The sequence below is a fragment of the Vipera ursinii genome (genome assembly GCF_947247035.1).
Source record: "Vipera ursinii genome assembly, chromosome: Z".
Classification (NCBI taxonomy): domain Eukaryota; kingdom Metazoa; phylum Chordata; class Lepidosauria; order Squamata; family Viperidae; genus Vipera; species Vipera ursinii.
Genome location: NC_139517.1, coordinates 52103530 through 52122724, shown reverse-complemented (window position 1 = coordinate 52122724; position 19195 = coordinate 52103530). Strand labels below are relative to the sequence as shown.

Genomic DNA, 19195 nt, shown 5'->3' with positions numbered 1-19195 from the left:
AACAGAAATGTTGGTTTCAATTGTGGCTGTAAGTCAAAGACTACCTGTAGAGCTACCAGTGTTTGTTAATTAGATTTTATATACTCCTTGGTTTAAAGGGGCTTATTTGTACTTTCTGACACTAGCCTCACAATTAATAGAAAACCTACCAGTGGCACAAAGAGCCATGGAAAGATACATGCTCGGCATTACAAGAGAAGATAAAAAGACCTGCATATGAAATAGAGAACAAACAAAAGTATCATCAAGAGAATAAAAGAACTGAAATGGAAGTTGGGTGGTCATACAGCAAGAGGAACTGATGGCAGGTAGACCAAGGCAGTCATAGAATGGATTCCACTTGATAAAGAGACCTAAAACAAAATGGATGAGAACATTTGCAAGTATTGTGGGCCTAAATGGCAAAAGAAAGCTAAGGACTATATTGGCTGGAAACATGCAGAACAGGCCTTCATCCTGCAGTGGATAGACAATGGCGAGGAGGAGGAGGAGGATTATTTGTACCTTTTGCTTCCTATAGAAGAAAACTTCCTTTTCAGACCTGAGTGTGGAGTTTTCGCCAACTGGCTTCCTGAATTGGAGTGAGAATGTACCATGACACATTTCTAGCAATTAAGCTGCTATAAATATTGATAATATTTGCTACTTCTATAATAAACCAATTTACAAAGTTCAGTGAATGAAAACAAAAAGACAGCAGGTTCATTTTCTTCTTATTTTCCATTTCCCCCATTTTTATTCTAGCAAGTTGAAGATTACATCAAGATTACTTTTAATGTCTTTTCTTACTTGTAAGTGCAGCTATTTTACATGCAATCTTCTCAGCAAAACCAATTCTTGTATTCAGTCCTGTGCCAACTGCAGTGCCACCAGCTGCCAGTTCATAGACTCTTGGCATGACTGATTTTATTCTTGTGATACTATATTTGACTTGTTGCACATAAGCACTGAATTCCTTGGCAAAAACAAAAAAGAAATATTGCAACTTTCACAGCATTTTATTTCATGTGACAAATGTTTAAAATGACCCACCTATTACTTTATAATTAACAAAGATATATTGTATTTAAAGAATTTCCTCACAAGCAAGTAATACTTTTTCATTGTATAAAACTGTAAAATGATTTGTACCTGGCCAAGGGTAAGAGGAACTGCATCCTGTGTATGAGTACGTCCAATTTTAATGATTACAGAAAATTCTTTTGACTTGGCATCAAGGGCATCTTGAAGCTTCTGTAGCCCTGGTAACAGCACTTCATGAACTTCCAATGCTGCGGCAATATGCATTGCAGTGGGAAATGTATCATTTGAGCTCTTTTAACATTCAAAACAACAGCAAATTATTATCTGAACATTTCTTTCGTGAGCATCAGCTAAATTAAGAAGTAGGGTTCAGGAAAATACTAGGCATTTGGCAGGATAATGATGCAGTAGTAAAGCAATTCTAGAAAACTATGTTGCTGATTTTAATATTATTCATCATCTGTCCCTAAGTTCAATTAAAAATGGGGTCCTTAATAATACATGTTAAACTATAGGTAAAAAATTAGGAAAAGCTTCCACCTTCCCAGGTACTGCCATGTATGATACCATTCAAACCATTAATAACTCACCCAAGCTGACACACATTATGCAGTATTTGAGAAAGAATTCCACATAGGAACTAAAAGCTATATATCCCAAAGATGTTTTTTCAAGAGGCAACTGGACTTTCTTGTTTTTCTTTGAAGACATTTCACTTCTCATCCATTAAGTTTCTTCAAAGAAAAACAAGAAAGTCCAGTTGCCTCTTGAAAAAGCACCTTTGGAACAACCATGACTTGGAAGACTGAAAATCTCCATGGTCATAAGTTATGTATTACATACCAGGAAGTTAGTTCTCACTCAGTTAAATCCCACAATTGTTTTTATGTAACAATAAGATTACCTCAAACATGATTTAATCTAAGAATATAACAGTTATTTTCTTCAGATATGAATATAATTTATTGAAATGCAGCAGGCAATAAATACAATGAAGTTTACACATGCACACACATGTTGAGACACACTGAATATTTTATGTCTAGCTAAGCAACATTTAATAAATATTATGATGGACTTAGAGATACTTGCTACTGCAGAAAAAAGAAAAATATATTCACCTGGCTTTTATTAACATGATCATTGGGATGCACTGGGTCCTTGCTCCCCAGTTTACCACCTAGCATCTCAATAGCTCTGTTGCTGATGACTTCATTAACATTCATGTTAGTCTGAGTTCCAGATCCAGTCTGCCACACCACCAAAGGAAAGTGATCATTTAATTTACCTACAGATACCTATAAAACATACACCTTATTATTTGTGTTCCTATATAACATACATCAAGGAAAAAAGTGTTCTTTTATGTTTGAAATAGCAAACAGATACAGCAAAAAGTCAACAAGAAACAGTCCCAACCATCAACAAATAAGTTCAATGTAATAATAACAAACATATCCTAAGGAGGGGAAAAAAACCAGGTTAATAGGAGGCCTGAATTTAAAATTTACATATAGTCCTTGGGTTACAATAGCAATTGGGATCATGATCCCCATTACTAAGTGATGCAATTCCTGCGGGCTGGTTTCATCATACCGAAGCTGCACCCACCCCATTGCTGGCAATGCAAAAAGAGTCGCGATACATCGTGACATGTCATGTGACGTGGTGAGTTTGACACCCGTGCCATAGGATATGGGTGTCATTAAGCAGGAAGAAGGGGAGTCCCAAGAAAGCAATGAAGAGTGTATGTATACCACGGATCACAAGGAAATGGGTTGGTGGAAGCCATGGGAGGAGCAGTCTCAGGTGGTGGGCAGCGGCTTCAAGTGGATAGTTGGAGGCTGTTAAAGGTTGCTGCAGTCGGGTATGAATACTACAGAGTGTAGGCTGGAAGGAGTGCTACAGAATATGAAATCCCTGGGAACTGGGACTCCATAGTGGACTTCTTGGGAGAAAAAGCAGTGGGAGTGACTTAATGGGACAACTTTTAACCTTTCCTGCTGGCTTACCCATTGACTCTGCTTGTGAGAAACAAGCAGGGAAGGTCCCAAACGGTACAACATCATAATTGCAAGTCAGGCAGCTGAACAGTAATCATGTGACCATGGGAATGTTGTGATGGCCACAACTTTGCAGACTGATCAAAACCCCATCTCTTCAGTTCCATCATAACTCTGAACAGTTGCTGAATGAATAGTTGTAAGCTAAGAAGTATCTGTCAGGACCCACCCCAAACCACGTCTTAGGAAGACAAAAACTCTTGGAGTCAGTTCTAGTCCAAAAGGAATCTTTACTAGGACATGCTTGGTTGTGAGAATACAAGACAGGACTTAGTATTGTTTTACAAATTGAAATTTTATAAAGGGTACCCGGTTCAACCCCCCTTCCCTCAACCCCATTTGGTCAGCCCCCCCATCCTTCTATTTGGTGTCATCCCTTTCCTGGGAAAGAAAAAAAAGGAACTTCAAATCTTTATGGTTATTGCCTTCTTCCTCTCCAGAATTAAAAGAAAACACAAGCCAGATACCTTCTTCTCTAACCCTCCCTTTTGATCGCCCCAGTTCAAAAGGTTTCCTTGGTCTTTGAAATAACCTAAGGCAGGCTGAATCCACATATGCTCCTCCTTCCTCAGGAGATGGCAGAATCCATATATGCAGTATGCCTAATACCTATTCCTTATAAAGATAGTGTCAGAATCCATTTATATCACATTCATAAATGTATGTTTAAACATACATTTATGAATGTGATATAAATGGATTCTGACACTATCTTTATAAGGAATAGGTATTAGGCATACTGCATATGTTTAGCCTGCAAGAAAGAAATCAGAGGCAGAGGAAGCTCTAATTTAAAGGAAGTAGATTGAAATTGGATAGTATGAAGAATTTGGAACACTGCCCTCAGAGGTGAGATGGAAATCCACTCTTCCAGCCTTTGGAAAATGTTGAAGACCTAGTTCTGCGAACTCACAGTGGAACATGCAGCTTTGGGATTGGTTAGCACTTGAAAACCCTTCCCCACAAAGTTTTCTGAGCTAACTAAACTTTTAAAAATGCTGTCAAATATTTTAGAAGAGCAGATCCTCAATTAGTCTATCAAATCACCACAAAGAATTTGCTAAGAAAACACATTACTGATTTGTTCAGCTTTAATCTGTTTACAGTGGTTTTTTTCTTTTTCCCTGTTGATGAAACATTCCTAGCATCTTTAAACAGGTTAAGGGAATTAGATACTTTAACACATGACTAAATGGAAATATCTCACTTTATGCAGATGATCATCATCTATCTATCAAAATTAAATACAATATTTTAGGATGTCGTACAAGCATCTTACATCTTACCTCATTTGCTGCATTTATAATGGCATTAGCAATCTTAGCCTCAAGGCCATAATCCTGGTTTACTTCAGCAGCTGCTCGTTTTAAGATACCAAAAGCTCTTATTACTTGAACCTAAGATTTTCAAGAAAAATCTAAAACTTCACATATAAAATAATACATACAAAACATAGAAAATTGTTTTACCAGAAGCTATCTTATTTAGATGCTATCTTCTAAATAAATCCAACACTCTTGTTTTACTAAAAGTATTTTCTATTTTATTTACAACATGTTTATATGACAACACTATTTAATAGTTAAAAGGTAAAGTTTCCCCCACACATGCATGCTAGTCGTTTCCAACTCTAGGGGCCAGTGCTCATCTCCGTTTCAAAGCCGAAGAGCCAGCGCTTGTCCGAGGATGTCTCCGTGGTCATGTGGCCATGACTAGACGCCAAAGGCACACGGAACGCTGTTACCTTCCCACAATAGTGGTCCCTATTTTTCTACTTGCATTTTTACGTGCTTTCGAATTGCTAGTTATCAATGAATATTGCTATTATATGAGAATTTTTTCATACAAATCTAAATAATTAGTGACTTCATGGCAGAAAGGGCAAACTGAAGAGCAGTCAACAATCATGGTGGAATAAAGAGTTAGTGAGTACCTCAGCTCTTCATATTTCCTCTCTGTATAAGAAGAGTATTTGAGATCACCCACAAATACTTCAAACAGTGGAAACAATAGCATGGTGATCCTGCTGAAACCACTGTTGATGCCTTTAAAAGAGCACTAAGTTTGCATACTTCCTTTTCTAATCACTTTTGGAAATTGCTTGTTAACTACTTTTCAGCTATTAGGAATAAAATTAATTGTGGAGTATTCTAAAATTCAAAGGTAAGAAATACATCTTACAAGCTATCATTGGTCTGTATATTTATTAACTAATTAGTATTTAAGGATTAGGAATGGCACACTGTCCTACTTTCTCACTTACCTGCTTGTTTATGAGAAGCAGACATAATTTGGAAACCTACTTTTTTAACCCTTAACTCTGAGTAAATATATATCTATACTAGATCAAAGTTTATATTCAGAGAATAAATTCAGGTTTGAATAACTTACTGGCATCCGTTCAGTTGCACCACCAATCTTAAAATTCATTGTAGATCTCACAGTCTGTGCACCATAATACTTGTCATTTGGAACACTGAGTTCACCAAAAGTATCATATTCAGTTCTAAATGATGACTGACTAGCCTAAAAAGGGAAAAGGCAAATTAAATGAAGAAGCCTGTAAATTTAAAAGATTACTAAACATACAAATAAATACTCTTGTTTTTAAACTGGCATGTATAAAAATGTGTGTCCCAATTTAAAAAATTCAAATACTGTGAATCAATAAGGAGAAACAGAATGAAACATAAGGTTGGCATTAAGCACATCCAAATGGAAGAAGCCAACCACTTTCCACAATATGGTATTGACCATATCATGTAAAAATAGGTCTTTAAAAGGACTCGTCAGACTTGCCCCAATTTAGATCCTTAGGAAAGAAAGACCTTCAACTCCTTTTGGTTGAAGTAATAGGTTCTTTTACTAAAGTTAAGTGATTGCAGTGAAAGTAGTTAAGTCTGAGTATTTCCGCACAAAATTTTACAATTTTCCCCTTTCCCTGGCCCTCCTCCCTTGACCAGTTCAACAGTATCCAATCCTGGTTTGATGCTTTGGGAACTGCTTTGATTTAGGTCAGGGGTGTCAAACTGCCAGCCTGTAGGCTGGATGCGTCATCCAGAAGCCGCACCCACCCCATTGCTGGCAATGGCGAAAAGGCTCCGATGCGTTGCATGTCACATGACGTCACGAGTTTGACATGTCTGTGCCAGGTGCTTCTCAAAGTAGTTTCATATTCCATTCCCAGACCAGGTGTCCATTCCCGTGATTCTTGTCAGCTTGTTTTCCTCCCCTCTTTTATGTGTCTTCTTCTCTCCAGCCCAAGCTTCCCCAAATTCCTTCCCGCCCACATTTTGGTTTATGGCAGAATGCCAGAGAACCAAAGCAGCTGAAGATGGCAGACCTGACAGGACTACTATCAATAAGCTGTGCTATGCTAATGATATAGACAGAGTCATTATAGATTGTATATAGATGTACGCTACACTGATGATGCTATGAAAACTGAATATACAAGTAATATACAAGACAGTTACGGAGAATGGACAAGAAGTTGGCCATGCTAGAAAGATCGCTGACATAAGAAAAGAGACATACAGAAGTCCGTCTCTCCCAAAACAAAGGGTTATGTGGTAAGTCACGAGATTTGTTGGTACTCATCATTTTTAAGTATTCATCATGCTTCCTGGAACTAATTAAAGATGAGTACTGAGGTACCACTATACTTGCATCTAAAGTTAACCCTAAAGAAAATTCCAGAATCCTGATAAGAGCAACTTTAAAATAACTCAAGATTACAAAATAGTGTTCAAAACTTTCCAAATACATACGGTTTCTTGATGACTTCTTTCCAAATCACAGGTCAGAGTTTAAGCATTTTTTCTCAACCAGTTATACATTTACTTTTAAATAACGAATTGGCCACCATACAAGATTGCACCATATCATTAAAGTAGGACAGAAGGTTAAGAATAAATGCAGTTGCTTTTTTAATTGTTTTGTAAAACAACTAATTATAAATTATATTGTTTTGCTATTACATGATGTAATGGGTAATTAATTTTGTAAAAACCGCTGATTCTGCTGTCTATTCCTTTACAAAACACATATAAATCAAGAATATTATTTGTCAATTAATATATTGCAATACCCAAGTATATTAAAGAACCAAGCACGATTGTGTTTTGCTGAGTTATAAAATGCAGATTAGTTTTAGGGGCAAAAGTGATAGAATATAGAAAGTAATTTAGCCAAAAGTGTTCTAAATATTATCTAATTTTAAGATACTCCTGTAAAGACAAAATTGCCATTAAAAACAGCATTAAAAATTATATCCTCCTCTGTGACTAGCATGATAGCAAGGATGCAGAACAGATCATAGACTAAAGTGCATGTTTGTTTGGGATGATTATGCTATACAGATTTTCAATATCCAATTTTGCATGAAAAGGGGGCAAACAGATTTCTTTGCCTTCTTAAAAGTAATTTGATAAGAGTCTATGACTGTAATTAGAAAATTATCAGATTCTAATTACTGTATTTCTTATTGCTTCATAGAAGAAAACCAATTTCTATCTAGAGGACCAACTAGAGAATACACACAAAAGTATCAACATCTTTGAGGGAACAAAATTAACAAGGGAAGATGAAAACAAAAAGCTACCCTTCCTGTATATTCCCATCAGCAGAGGCAATGCTTAGAAATACACATCTAATGTAAAACTACTCACACCAAATGCTCCTCTATTGAAGTAACAACCCAACTTCCCACAAGAGAAGCTATGTAAGAACACTATTTAGATGAGCACAAACATTGCAGCAACCTTCACCATCAGAAAAAAGAAACAGGTTGTCTGTACAATATCTTCCAACAAAATGGATGCCCAAGCAACTTTATCAAAAAGTGCCTGACCATTCAATTCAATATACTTTAGTACCACCAACACAAGCTATTAAAATGATAACACTACCATTCATTAATAACTAGCACCAGACTATTATAACCACATGGCATTATCATAGCACACAAAAGAACTAATTCCCTCTAAAACATCCTAAGTAAACCAAAGATCTAGCAGCCCCAGATGTCCATGTAAGATTTATAAAGAAAACAATAAGAGATGAAATACTGAGAAGAGTCATAGATGAACCATTACAATATAAGAATAAAGAAATTGTGGTATTTTAAAGCAGATCCCTAAGAGGATAAAAGACACTCGAAGACAGTGTCACTTTCTTAACTACAAAGCTAATTGCAAAAGGTATAAACTTCAGATGGCTGATGCCAGAAGGGATCCTTATCAACTGCAATAATACAAGATATCGACTGGACTCAATTTGGAAGGCAAAAGACTTTGATGAAAGAACTTTGACACCCCTGTTCTAGAAGAACCTTTGGAGACAATCCCTAAACTACTAGAGTAGATAGAACAGTATGGAGAAATAGCAGGACTGAAAATAAACAGAGAAAAAACTAAAGTAAGTTAAAAAAATCTCTCAGATAAGCAAAAAACAAAACAAAACAAAATGTCATAAAAATAGACTACAAATAGTTAAAAATATACTGGGAATATACTTAATACCAAGATGTTCAACAATAAAAGAAGATAATTTTACAAAATTATTAAATCAAATAAGACTGGACTTTGAAAAATGGAAAAATCTGCAACTGTCGATATTAGGAAGAATTGCTACAGTGAAGATGAATATATTACCAAAAATTTTGTTTCTATTCCAAACAATACCTATAAAACTTGAAAAAAATATTTGAAGATTTAAATTCATTAATTTTGAAGTTCATTTGGCAAGGAAAGAAAGCTAGAATTAAGATGAAAATGTTACAAGAAGCCAAGGAGGTTTTGGTTTGCCAGAGTAGGTATTATATTATCAAGCATCTGTATTAACATGGGTAAAAGAATGGATAACTCTTAGAAACAAAAGGTTGTTATATCTGGAGGGACATGATTTACAACTGGGTTGGCAGCTTTTTTATGGTATGGAAAAAATAAAATCCATAAGTACTTTCAAAACCACTATATAAGAAATGCATTACTAGTAACATGGGAAAAAATAAAATGTAAAATATACCTGAAAATTCCAGGACGGGTTTCAACAATGGAAGCATTTGTACATACAAATTTAGTTGATTTTGAAAAAATCTGGACATACAGAGATACTCTAAATTCTGAAGGGAATTTAAAATCTAAACAAGAAATGGAAAGTCAGGGTATAAATCTATCATGGTGGACATACTTACAAAATGCAAGTTAGATATGATAAAGATGTTAAACTGTATGGATTTTATAAGGAGCAAACCTTGTTTGATAAGATATTATTAATCTCTGATGAGAAATTAATTAAGAAAATCTATAATTTTCTATTGAATTTGAAAATGGAAAGTGAACAAGTCAAAGAAACAATGATAATATGGGCAAATTTTTTGGGATATAATATAGAATTAGAAAAATGGCAAAACTTGTGGGAAAGAAACTATAAATTGACAATGTCAACTCCTTATATAAAGAAACTTATATAAAATGCTTATCTTGCCACCAGCAAGATTAGCAAAAATGTTTAAAAACATGTCACATAGATGTTGGAAATGTAAACACAAGTCAGGTACTTATTACCATATTTGGTGGACATGTGCCAAAGCAAAGAGTTATTGGAAAAAAATACATAGGTGGCTAGAAAGGATGTTGGGAAAACATGTAGATTTTAAACATGAATTTTTTTATTAGGTATCATGCCAGAAAAGACTAACAAATAAAGCATATATTTGATTTTGCATGTCACAACAGTGACAAGTATTTGTGCAATACTGGAAAAATGAAGAAATACCATCAGATGAAGAAATAATAAAAAAAAAATACTAGAATGTGTATAGATGGATAGACTGGCTTTGAGGTTGAAAGAAAAAGAAGAAACAATGTTATCAAACATGGGACTTATTTTATCAATGGCTAGAGAAAAGAATAAATGATTAGGAATTAAATCTGTGTTAGTGAATGTAAAACTCAGACATGTTTGTTGAACAAGTACTATTGAATGTATGAAAAAAATCAATTAAAATCTTATAAAAAAAAGAAGACATGAAAATTCCTTAATTTCACAAGACAACAGACTTAACCATAGTTTCAACTGGGAAACTGTGAGCATCATAGATGGAGTCCAAAAAAACCCACTAGAAATTTCTTGAAAGCCTGGCACTCAGACAAGTTAATCATGAACAAACACCTACAGACAAACAGTATCTGCATTACTATTCAAGAGACAATCAAAAAGCCAAAAAGAAAACAAAAACATCAAAGTATCTCTCCCCAGCAAACAACACCCAGATGAGCAGATATTAAAATTAAGATTAACACTAGATCAACAATCAAAAAGTAAACAATACCACAATAAAGGGACTACCAATTCAGACAGACAACTTAACAGTAAACAACAGCCTAATCAAAGAACCACCAAGACCACTCCCACTGACACTGACAGGGCAAACCACTAGTATGTAAAATGAGAGTAAACCCCACTCCCTTCTAGCACTGATGACGTTACTAAGTTGGTAATGAAACATCTGCAAAAAAATAACCAAATTGTGAGAATACCAAGGAACCTATAGTTCAACTCATACAATTATTCTCTTCTATCAAACCAAACTCTGCCCAAATCAAACCCTTTAAAAACAAAAACCAAAAAGCATTCTCTCTCAGTTTCAACATGTTCTCTTCCTAGCCCCCAAAACTACATTTGGATACAATATTGCGAAAATGCATAAAACAGACAATACAAGTTACAAAAGGCAAGAAAATGCTAAGAGAACACCTGTCCACCCTAGACCAGGGGTAGGCAACCTCGGTTCTTTTATGACTCATGGACTTCAACTCCCAGAATTCCTGAGTCAGCTGACTCAGGAATTCTGGGAGTTGAAGTCCATGAGTCATAAAGAACCGAGGTTGCCCACCCCTGCCCTAGACCAATTCAAATCACCAGGACCAGATTACATCCCAGGGTTCTGAAGGAGCTGCAGACATGATCTCAGAACCACCGAACCAAATCTTTCAAAGATATTGGAACAATGGGGAACTACCAGAGGATTGGAAAAGAATTGATGTGGTTCCCATCATCAAAAAGGGGGGGAAATTGGAGCCATGAAACTACAGACCAACCAGTCTGACATCAATACCGGGGGAAATCCTGGAAAAAATAATCAAGCAAAAGATCTGCAAACACCTAAAAGCAAGCAAAGTTATAACTAGAAACCAACACGGGTTTGTCAAAAACAGATCATGTCAAACAAAACTTATTTCATTATTTGACAGTGACTAAATTAGTGGATTAGCAAAATGCTGTGGACATACTATACTTGGATTTCAGAAAGGCATTTGATAAAAGTAGATCACAACCTGCTGCTTAGTAAGCTAGAATAATATGGGATAACAACTTCACCACCAGAAGGATTCTTAAGTAGCTGACAAATCACACTCCACTTGTAATCCTTAAAGGGACTATATCTACCTGCAGGGAAATAAACAGTGAGATACCTCAAGGTTCTGTCTTAAGTCCAGTACTCTTCAACATTTTCATAAAAGATTTCGATGAGGGGATAGAAAAAGAACTCATCAAATTTGCAGATGACACCAATCCCCTTGCAGGAATAGCCAACACTCCAGAAGACAGGCTCAAGATCCAAAAGAATCTCAACAGACCTGAACACTACTAGGCCCTATCTAACAAAATGAAATTTAATGGTGAAAAAAGTAAGGTTTTATGCTTAGGTAAGAAAAGCCAATTACACAGGTTTGGAGTAAGTAGAACCTGGCTCAACAGCAGTGAGAGGGATTTAGGAGTTCTAGTGGACAACCACTTAAATATGAGCTAGCAGTGTGCTGCAGCCACCCAGAAATCCAACACCGTCCTAGACTGCATTAATAGAGGATAAAATCAACATCATGTGAAGTGTTAGTATCACTTTATAATGCCTTGGAAAGACCATACTTGGATTATTGTATCCAATTTTCATCACCATAATATTAAAAAATCTTGAGACTCTTAAAAAGGGCTCAAAGAAGAGCACCAAAGATAATTAAGGGCTGAAGACTAAAATATATGAGGAATGGTTGCAAGAATTTGGTATGTCTAGTCTAGGGGGTTCCCAACCCCTGGGCTGTGGGCCAATACAGACCATGGCCTATTTGCAACTGGGCCGTGTGATGACTTACACGAGTGGAGGACTGGCACGCTTGCACATGTGCGTGCAGCTCAACTTACACATAGAGCTATGCATGTGTGTGTTTGCCCACTGCTCAAATTGAGCTGTGCGCATGTGCGGCGGTCCACCAATTACATGGCCCGTTTACCCTTTCCTCTCCCCCTCTGCTGGACCACTGAGCCACAAAGGTTGGGGACCGCTGATCTAATCTATAGAAAAGAAGGACTATGGGTGACATGTTAACAGTCTTCTAATATTTGAGGCAGTGCCACAAAGAAGACAATGTCAACTTAATCTCCAAAGCACCAGAAAGCAAGACAAGAAGCAATGGATGGAAACTAATCAAAGAGAAAAGGAGCCTAGAACTAAGAAGAAGTTTCCTGACAGTGAGAACAATCAACCAGTGGAACAGCTTGCCTCCAGAAGTTGTGGGTGTTCCATCACTGGGGGTTTTTAAGAGATTGGACAGCCATTTGTCTGAAATGGTACATGGTCTGCTTGGGAGGGGTTGGACTGGAGGTCCCTTCCAACTTATTTTATTTTGTTATCCTGTTTTTCTATGATCACATGTATCCATCCCATCAATTTGCAATTTTTTTCCATGTATATGTACAGGTTCGAACTAGACAGTGATGTTTCTGTGTCATATATGTCTGGGTATGTGGGTATATGCATAATAGCATTTTTTTGACAGCTGAATGCAATGCAATTTCATTTTAATGTATGCTGATTAGTGTACATTTAAATGTTTTTTTTTTATTCTGTTCTATTCTATCCTATCCCAAAGAAAGTCTGAAATGGTACAGGATTGCCTGCCATGGTCAGAGGGTTGGAGTAAAAGACCTCCAAAGTCCCTTCCAATCCTATGTTTTACTAAAGATCACACATTTTACAAGTTTTCCAGGCTTTTATTTTATCAGGTGTAGATATATATTTTTCTGAATTAATACTGGTGAATCTAATGTTATACTTCACAGTACTATATACCATACACTTTATATATCTATTCCAAACAAACAGGGCACACATCAGAGACATACCTTACTATTGCAGGACAGCCAGAAGAACCTGGTCAGTAAAAGCGTCAGAAAAAGGATTGACTTGAAATCACAGGATTGGAAGAGAAAAGTTCTATGCAAGTTTCCAGAAAAATGGCAATCTTTTCTGAATATATAATAAAACTTTTTCTGAAACATAGGAAGTGAAAGGGAAATCCTGTCCCTCCACCACCCCAAATTAATGATTCCATTTCTGTTAGAATCTGATTCTGTAGAACTTAAGTCTATAGTTTACATCTGCACTCTGGTTACATTAAAGAACATGTCTTTTTCTGTGAGGCATCTTTTCAAGTATTGAAAGGGTGCTATCATGTTCACTTTTTTCATAAGAAGAAGGCCTAGCTTCTTTTAGGTTGAACCTAATTCCAAGAAGAATTTTTCTCCCAATTCTTCTTCCCTGAATCTGTTCCAGTTTTTCTCATTATTTAAATGTGGAATCCAGATCTAGGCAGAGTACATGAGGGGGAGCAATGACAAAGAAAATATAGAACTACTGCCCATGATTTAGAAAAGTAAAATACTGAAATACTAAAAAGCTGCATTTTCCCATAACGAACTGTTGAAGGAAAAGTCTTCATCAGGGTCCAGTCCAAGTTGGGAATACACAACATGGCAACTGCTTTAGAAAGAAGGTTATAGTTTACTGAAGAGGAGAGAGCCAAACAGAAAGATGGCTCTGGAAGAAAAAAGCACACGTAATAGGGAGTGGGTTTTATATCCTCTTGGGCTTTTGTTTGGAGTTGTTTCCTGTTCCTGTTTGAGGCTTTGTATTCCCTGTGTCATGTACTGACTGTGCCCCTTTGGCACTGTGGGTTAATCCTATTATGTCCTGTCCTAGAGTTTGGGTGGGGTAGGTAGATTTTAGGTGTCTTTGTCTTCCTAAGCTTCAAGCTGGAACGCTCCAACCTTCCTGAATGGATTATTACTTCTGCATTTCTACAGAGCTGGTTTCTGCTTGAGGGAGGGAGACTTGGGGCTATTAAGAAAAACTGGCAAACAGAATGATTGGATAGAAAAGAAATATATTGATGTGATTATTATTTTTAGGACTATTGGGAAAAATTATATATTTAATTGTTATCTGTCAAAGCAATAAGAATTGTATTAACTCAATGTTTGCAAAAGAGGATATTTTGGGAAAAGAGGAAATCTATTATGTGGATTATAGATTGTAGAAATCAATTGTTAGTGATTGTTTTACAAATGTAACCCAGAAAACACACTGTTCACCAATTATTAAGTGATTTATGTTTTAAAAAATCAATAAAATATATTACAAAAAAGAAAAGAAAAATGGCATGCTTTTCTGCCTCTTTGAGATCCTTTGAGGAAATATAATATTCTGCCCTTTTAATGTTTCATTCTCAGGGGGAAGGCTGACTTCCCACACTATAAACCAATTAGTATTTCAGGATCTTTTACACAAGTACAGTACAATTGGCAAGTATCCTTTCCCTCCTCCTTATATGAATGCCATTTCAATCACTTAAGTAACTCTAGATAACTCATAATACATACAAAATTTAAAACAATTGTTAAAAAATATCAATAACAAAACAGACAATATTACATAATCATACATATCAGAAGGAAAAATTCAGGGCTTGCTAAAAGTGTTGATTCCACAGCTTTATGAAAGCCCAATGGGGTTTACGCTATTAGAACTTTAGGGAGATATTTTAGCACAGCTACAAAAAAAGGTCATCTAGATTGCAAAAAGTGGCAATATTTTATACCTGGGACGAGGAGTGTCCAACTGTATTGTACCATACTGACCAGGCAGAAATAGTAAGAGAAAGACAATCTCAAAGGAATCCAAATCCTATAGAACAGGGGTGTCAAACTGCCGGCCCGCGGGCCGGAGCATCATGAAGAAACCACGCCCATCCCATTTTCGGCAATGGGAAAAAGTTCCGATACGTCGCGCGATGTCATGTGACGTTGCGAGTTTGACATGCCTGATATAGAGCTTTATAGATGATTATCAACAGTTTACATTGCACCTGATTTTCCAATGATAATCAATGCAAAATTTCAGTTTAATAAGTAAAGAATTTTGCATGAATCTCTTTAAATTTTATTTTATTTTCAATCTATTTTACAAATATACCAAGATCCTTTCAATTTTATATATTTTTCAAAAATATATTCCACCCAATTTTAAGCTATTTACAAATTTGATAAAACTCTTCACCTAATGCATGAAAATGCTAACTACAAGATCCAAGACTAAATACAGCAGCTTCCTAATTGATATTTCTCTTCAATTTGTTGAAAACCATTGATAAACATACTGAATGATTTTCGACTCAGTTATATATATCTATTAGTTTGCTAATCAGTATATATGGGGTAGTCTGCTAAAAGTTTTGTCAAAATATATCTACACAATGTTATCTTAGAAATCAATATATTTCTGATCTGTTCTAAAGTCCTTCCAAGTTTAGTATTTGCAGTTTCCCTTCTCCCTCTTTTTTCAGAACAAGAACAATTGCTCTTTTCTAAGTTATTTCTTATTTCACTACCTCTCCAGGGTCAAAGTTTCTTTCACCAAAAACTAGAACTGGCACAAACAGCCAATAAACCAATGAGCAGAAGCTACATAAATATCTTAAATAAATAAGGATGCAAACTATTGAGGATAAATTTATTGCAAACTATTGAGGATAATTATGATACAATTTCAATCATTCCTATACATCCAATGAAAGTTCTTATTATACTGTAGAGAAATCAAATTTCTCACCCATGCAAATGCAGTGAACGTAGACTAGTCTGGTTTCAACCTACTTGCTTATTTTATCTTGGCAAAACTAATACCAGGAGTTCTTAAAGATTTAATTTCACTTAAAATGTCAGCTTTAAGTGAACATAATGCCCTTGTTCCTGTGACTTCCATTTTAGTCAAAGATAGCACATCTCTCACTCTTTGGAAGATAAAAGCTATCAGGAAAACAAATCAAGAATTTTCTGGAAGACTTTTGGCAGAATTTATCTCCAAGCAGATGTGAACGAAATGTATTTAAAAAACCTCCAATGCCCAGTCATTAGTTTGAGATGGGCGGCCATGTAAACAGCAGCTATAAGTTATATCACTTTGAAAGATCTGCAGTTTGATTCTGAAAGGCATCATATACATTTTCTTTGATTAGATGAGCAATAGCATACGTCACAAGGATTTTTTTAGCATTACTGTATTGATAATGGCATGAATTTTACAAGGCCATGATTTGGATTTTGCAGCTAGTGCCTCAGTATATTCAGTTCTCGTTCCTAACGTGCAACCGGCATTGTTCTTATTAGTTTATTGCTCAACGATGTTGTTGTTCCTTCTTAATTATCTTGATTAGTATCAGATAGTACACATTTGTATTTTAGAAACCACTTTAACGAGGGCCTTCCACCATGTGTATTTTGGAGGCGTTCAACTTGATGGCGTCATTTCCTCATCCTTCTCTGCAGTATTAATATCGTCAAGGGCGCAATGAGAGGAATCCCCTTCTATCCTCGCGGTCTTCCTTCTCCCCCCCCCCCCATCACCCCCTAGCAGCCGGTACACCCAGAGACTGTCCAAGGTCACCTTCCAAAATTTATTCTGGTCCCCTTTCCCGACACAAGAAATTACACGCTCACCATTCCTCGTTGGTGGGGCTGATTGTAGAAACAACTCAGCAGACGAACGCTTCGGAACTGGGACTTGACAGCGAGGGCCACACAACAAAAACGGTGGAAAGGAGATAACGAGCGATACATGGCGTCGGAAGGTGGATAGCTGAAAGGAGGAGCCAGGAGACGGAGTAAAGATAGCCAATGGAAGTACAAAAAAAAAAAAAAGGAAAGAGCCGGACTGAAAACTTCGTGGCCCGCCAAACCAATCAAGAAGACCGGGTGGAGTTGTAAGCGAGCAAGAAAATAAACCAATGACACAGCGGCGTGGAAATCAACAAGGAAAACCGAGTTGGGCCGAATGAATTTCAGACACATTTTTAATAAATGCGCATGCTTCCCTTGTAAACGAGCTTGCGTAGAGGTTACTTTGATGCCTTTTATGTGTCCTTTGGAGAGACAAATCTATTTTTGGTAGCTATGGGGGAAAACGGGAAGATGATACTTACGCACTGGCAACATATCTTCCTTTTTTCCTCTATTTTATATCTCTTTAAACCATCATACTTGAGGTTTACTCCTCCTTGAAACGAAAACTTTCAGACTATTTTGCAATTAGGCTAATAAATGTTTATTATCACCTGAAAATTTTTGCATGAACAATATGGTGGTTTAGAAAATGTTGTATTTTTATTTGTATTCCGCCTTCCTTTTTACAAATAACTCAAGCCAGAGAACACATCCAACTTTCCTATTTCCCCACAATAACTCTATGACGTCGGTTAAGCTAAGAGAGGGTGACTGGCCAGTCAAAAAGTGGCTTGCATGGCTAAGGTGGAACGTGAGCTTAGTTGCTCCTTTGCACTTTTTCCAAAATCTCAATATCTTTTTTGTCATGTGATCAAAATTGGTTGCAGTATTACAGATGTAGCTTTACTAAGGTTTTATAAAGCAGTATTAATACTTCACGTGGTTTTGACTTTATGCCTGTTTATACAACCAAGCATTGTATTCGTTTTTTGGCTGCTGATGCACACTGCTAACTCATGTTTAAGTGATCATCCACTAGGACTCCAAAGTCCCTCTCAGTTACTGTTTTTGAGCCAGGTTTTGCCTAATATGTGCTTGTACCTTTGGTTTATCCTGCCCAGATGTAAAACGTTGCTTTTTTCACATTAAATATCATTTTGTTGGATAGGGCCCATTGCTCAAGTCTGTCAAGATCTTTTTGGATTCTGAGCTAGAAAGCTTACTACATTTTTTCCTGTTTTTTAAAATGTGATAGTTATTGAAAGTTGAAAATATTACCATTTGATAACTTTGAGCTAGCTCAATATATGTATGTTTTGCACAAAATATTTTGAATTTTGTGATCTATTTTTTATCCTGCATTGGATGCCTTAGTTAAAAATAATAAGGCTGGACTAAGTTCTTTCTGCCTTAAAAAGATTATGCTCCCATAAGTATCTTGGAACCATTCAACCATATCTTTCAGATCCTGGAGAACCAGGGAACTACCAGAGAAAAAGAACTGTTGTGGTTTGCATCTTAAAAAGGGGAAGAGAAAAAAAACCTGTAATGTAGTGGATCCAACGCAAGGAAGAGACGCCAGCTGGAGTACATGTTCAGCTCTTTATTGTGGGGGGTGCGTACTGAAGAACAAGGGCTACCTGGCCTCCTTATATACCCGGCCAGGTAGGCGGCCAGCCAATGGGGTTGGCCCTAGGTTTCCCGCCGAAACTAGACTTCCTGCCAAAACCGTCCAGGCCAACGCCCCCTAGTGGCTGTTGCTATGCAGATGCAAATGCCAAATTATTTCATTACTGATACAACTGTTAGAAAATTGCACACATCTGTAAGGTATGACTACTGTTAGATGCACATCAAAAAAAGTCAACATGTCAGGTCGGCCCCAGCTCAGGATCCTAGGAAAGACCCTCGATTCCATTTGATTGAAGTGATAGGTTCTTTTACTAACGTTAAGTGGTTGCAACAAAAGAAAGGTTAGATCTGAAGATTCCCAAGCAAAATATTTTTCCCTTTCCCCTAGACTAATCTATCTCTGTCCATTCGTGTACGGTTTAGATGTCTGGGGAACAGCTTAGATGGTTGGCACCACTTGGTGCAGTTTCACATTCTTTTCCCAGGCCAGGTATCCTTGAAGACTGATACATGCCTCTGGTTTCCTTTTTTTATTGAAAAGTTTTAAGATACATTCTTAAAAACATAAACTCCCTCCCTCCCCCTCCCCTCCCCCTTGCCCTCCCCCCCAACTTCCCAGAGCTGAATACAGGGTA

At 36.6% G+C, this 19195-nt stretch overlaps 1 protein-coding gene across 2 annotated transcripts in view; it reads right to left on the bottom strand.

The window, feature by feature from the left end:
• The window catches only part of FH (fumarate hydratase), a 42919-nt gene extending 25636 nt beyond the window's left edge, over nt 1-17283 (bottom strand). Inside the window, exons 1-6 of one of the 2 annotated variants that reach the window (XR_014494184.1) lie at nt 16926-17283; nt 5478-5612; nt 4373-4483; nt 2145-2321; nt 1132-1314; nt 790-955 (exon numbers count right to left, since the gene is read on the bottom strand). Coding sequence is in view for 1 of the 2 variants with exons in the window: in XM_083377124.1 (XP_083233250.1) it covers nt 790-955; nt 1132-1314; nt 2145-2321; nt 4373-4483; nt 5478-5612; nt 16926-17045 (892 nt within the window). In the remaining variant the exon portion in view is untranslated. The remainder of the gene's footprint in view (nt 1-789; nt 956-1131; nt 1315-2144; nt 2322-4372; nt 4484-5477; nt 5613-16925) is intronic. The other variant, XM_083377124.1, reaches the window with a different exon arrangement.
• Nucleotides 17284-19195: the final 1912 nt, after the last annotated feature.